We start from the raw sequence: 3,949 nt of genomic DNA, 5'->3' as shown, positions 1-3,949 counted from the left end.
AAAGTTTTCAATCCGTGTCTCAAAATATTAATTCTCTTTTGCTTCCAACACACACACACAGTGCTACATAACATCTTTGACTAACTAAGACTTCTAATATGTGATGTAGATATTTTGAAATGCCGAAGTAAGACATTTATAGATGAACTCAGAATTCCAAATTCTAGTTTAATAAACAAAAGATGAACTATTTGGGGCACAATCTTGCACCAAAAGCTGGTAAAAATGATCACAAGGTAGCAGAAAAGGAAAATATCAAGACAGGACCAAGGGAGTAAGTGCCAACTGCCGTACATCCATATGCCTCAGATTCTTCCTGATTTTCACTAATTTCTCTTGCTATCGTGGAAAGAGTACTTAAAGAACAAAAGCTGAGCCTATACCCATAATGCCAGATGAAGAGCTAAGAAAATTAAAAAGAAATATTATACCAAGAATCTGGAAATTATCACTTCCATAAATATAAAAGTAATCCAGAAACTATCATGAGAGGTTCTTGATAGAGCAATAAGTATCACTTAGGCATGATGTTCTACTGCTCTGCCCAAAATCTAAGCACTGATCACTAATAAATCCAGCATAAAATTCTTCACTTTCTTTTATTCAATTTAGAGATTCTTTTGTTTTCCTAACCCATTGTGCAAGGAGCTAATTCACAACAACAACAACAATATACCCAGTAGGTTCCCACAAGTGGGGTGTGGGAAGAGTAGAATGTACGCAGACCTTACCACTACCTCGTAGAGGTAGAGAGGCTGTCCATGAGACCCTCGGCCCAAGTGCAACAAAACCAAGTACAAGGAGAAGAAAACAATGGCGAAAGTATGACAATTAATATGGAAAGCATCACAGGAATGAGCGAATTCACAAAACTCGAAATGAAAACTCTTCCTTCTCCAAAAATAAATTACACATGGGAGGAAGTTGGCAAATAAGTTAGTTGATGTGTTTAATAATTTATAAGTCTTCAAGGAACATCCATAGGAAATTAGACCAAAATGCTCAAATATGATCCAATGGGCAAGTACGATCAAGATGTTCTGCGCTAGTTGAAAGTTGAAACTGCAGTACCTTTTCTTAATAAAATGAATTCTAATGTCAGAGCTTTCAGCCAGCATGCTACTCATAGATACAGGCGTTGTATCAACTCAGAACTTACAAAACAGTGCTCCAGAAAATATCAAAATTGTTTTCGCTTGTTGGAAAAGAACTTATCTCTCTTTGCCCATACATACAAAAGGGAAATTATAACTCCAGTATACATAGAAACAGATAACCAGGGAAATGGTGGGTCCTTGAAGCAGACTAGCGATGCTTCCAGCTCTTGAGAAGCATAATAAACAAGAGAATGAATGGCATATATGTCATGATCCGACGCCCTCAGGTAATACAAAGCCATTTCATAGTCAAAGTGTGAGAGAGCTGAAACTGCCTTGTCTAGCTTGTACTTGAACAAGTTCCACCTTTGCATGAACTCAGGAAGCTGATTACGCTTGAGAAGCTTTCTCTCCCCGCCATGCGAAGAAATGGATTCAAAAACCTCAAGAGCACTACTAATGCTGTAGTTCAACGATGTCAACAATACATTTCTCCTTGCAGCATCCCTCTGCACAAATGACAACGAAGAAACCTCCGAAAACGGGCCAAATGGTGTTTGCCCAACACTCCATGTATAGTCTACTAGCGTACTGTTATGTTTTGAGCTCCAGATTAGATGTGTTGGTGAGACTCCCCACATGCTCTGTAAGATGGAACCTACAATTGGCCTCTCTAATTCACGAGTTTGGGTAAAGACATGACGCCCATTACAACTATAGTCACTCACAGTCTGTGTACTCTTCGTCCTGACTGCTATAACCATATCCTTGAAGGCCACAGACTGATGATAGCGATCAAGCAACAGAGTCGAACCGACATCCAAATCAAAAACATAAACCGGAAGTATCCTTCCACCAAAATCCTCCTCAGGAAGCTTGGCAATCCGCCTAAACTCAGCAGCCGATTCAGACAATGTCTGGTGTAAACGCTTAGAGTCCAGGTATTCACTGACAATCAGAGTATAATTATCAAACAAGTACCTAGAAGTATACGAGGTAGCTGCCCTCGAAATGGCAAATGAACAAATAGCACACTCCGCTAAATTCACCTCATACTTCTTAAATCTCAAAGATTGATCTCCAAACAACAACCCATTCTCACTTACTTCATCCCTAAAATTCTTCTCTATCAACTTCCAATCTAACCCAATATTATCCTTATTATCCGAAGATCCATATATATGTATAAACTCAACTATCAAGGAATCCTCAAACGGAACAGGAATTCGCAAAGAGGGCACAAGAAGAACCTGATAAGCACTCCAAACCAGTGAAGCCAAATCCGAAAGCAACGCCTTTTGGGACTTAGGTCGACCGTGCAATGTAGCAAATGGATGAAACTCGCCACGTGGAAGCACGCCATCACCAGACAACCCCGGACCATAATCAACCGGCCCCGCCCCCAAATCAATCCACAAATACCGCTCTTTTCCAGTCCACACCGTTCCCAAACACTTAGTAAAAGCAGGCGATGGATCGCCAGGCGTATACGTATACGCATAGGGCTTCGATTGAGAACCGAAATTGAGAATATATATGTAAATCCCGTTAATGGGTTTCTCTTTTTCGAAATCTTGTTTAATTATTTCATCAATTATGCCATGCGGAACAGAAGCAAGAATGGATCTGAAAGAGGAAGGGACAGTAGCTAAATGGGTATTGAGCGTTTCCGATAAACGCGAAGAAAGAGAAGAAGGAGAAATCGAAACATCAAGATGAAGTGAATGGGATATGGAGAGATGATGAGAAGGCTGATAAGAGGAAGGGGTGATGACGTGGTACTGATCGGAAGAAATAGCAGAAGAGAGAAATGAAGAGAGTTGAGATTTCGCGGAGGAGGAGAAGTTATTGCCGACGAGTTTGACAGTGATGGGGACGGAGATTTGGAGGGAGAGGAGAGAAGAGGGGGTTGGTGGGTGGTGGGTGGAGGGGGAAGAGAGGTGTTTTTTGAGAGAAGAAGGAAGAGAGATGAAGGAATCGTTAGTGGCAGTAGGGTCAACCCGGTATTGTTGGTTAAGGAAGGAGTCTAGACCCGGTATTGGGGCGGAGATAGTGGTGCTGATGAAGAAGGAGAGGAGGAGGACGGCGGCGATGACGGTGGTCGGAGACATAATCGGATAGGGTTTGGGGCTTTGAGTGAAATGTGCGCTTTTGGTTCAGTTGACGGAATTGGAAGTGAAGGACTGAGGAGTTCAGCTGCGGAAGCTGGTCAATTACTCATTTTTATTTTTATTTTATTTGGGGGGCGTAGTAGTACCGTTTTTTTTTAAGTAGTCGAGAATAATTGCTCACGTCTTGGGCTCTTGGCTGCACACAAAATTTATGGTTTTTTTTTTTTTTTGTTGGCAAAAGATATTATAATAAAATATAACCGTTCATAGCTTACAGAGAGGTACTCTGTGGCGGAGCCACTGTACAAATGATGGCAATAGTAATTACATTTCTATCCAAACTATTACAAGCACCATTATACAAAGCTTATTTTATTCCTGATCCATTTGATAGTTGGTCCTCCAAATATGTCTGCTTGTAAAATATCCTTTATGGATGTCGGAGGGTCCCAAAGCAGCAGAGGTTCCACACTAGTAGTATCATTCTGTACATTTTTTCTTGCCATCGCATCTGTTAACTTATTTTGTTCCCTGTAAACATGTTTTATCTACCTGCAATCAGAAATTAAAGAAGAGCTTATATTAGGCATTTTCCTTAAAAGATTAACTACTTGCTGGCAGTCCAGGTTTATTTCCAGCGACAAAAACTTATATTCAAGTGCTAATGAAAGTCCTAAGAGCAGGGCATGGATTTCAGCCTCTAAAAAGTTTGAAATCGAGACTTGGTTAATAAATCCTAGA

The 3,949-nt window shown here is 40.6% G+C and overlaps 1 protein-coding gene across 1 annotated transcript; it reads right to left on the bottom strand.

The window, feature by feature from the left end:
• Window positions 1-873: 873 nt before the first annotated feature.
• LOC107860551 lies at window positions 874-3,583 on the bottom strand. The gene has a single exon (XM_016705946.2). It carries the CDS (start codon window positions 3,206-3,208, stop codon window positions 1,181-1,183), a length of 2,028 nt encoding a protein of 675 aa, XP_016561432.2. The 5' UTR covers window positions 3,209-3,583; the 3' UTR covers window positions 874-1,180.
• Window positions 3,584-3,949: the final 366 nt, after the last annotated feature.

Source organism: Capsicum annuum, chromosome 2 (assembly GCF_002878395.1).
Source record: "Capsicum annuum cultivar UCD-10X-F1 chromosome 2, UCD10Xv1.1, whole genome shotgun sequence".
NCBI classification, from domain to species: Eukaryota; Viridiplantae; Streptophyta; class Magnoliopsida; order Solanales; family Solanaceae; genus Capsicum; species Capsicum annuum.
Note: the sequence above shows the minus strand (reverse complement) of the source record. Positions and strands in the feature narration are given on the sequence as shown.

Coding starts and splice junctions, on each gene's coding strand:
- LOC107860551 (XM_016705946.2), bottom strand. CDS start 3,208: ATGTCTCCGACCACCGTCATCGCCGCCGTCCTCCTCCTCTCCTTCTTC.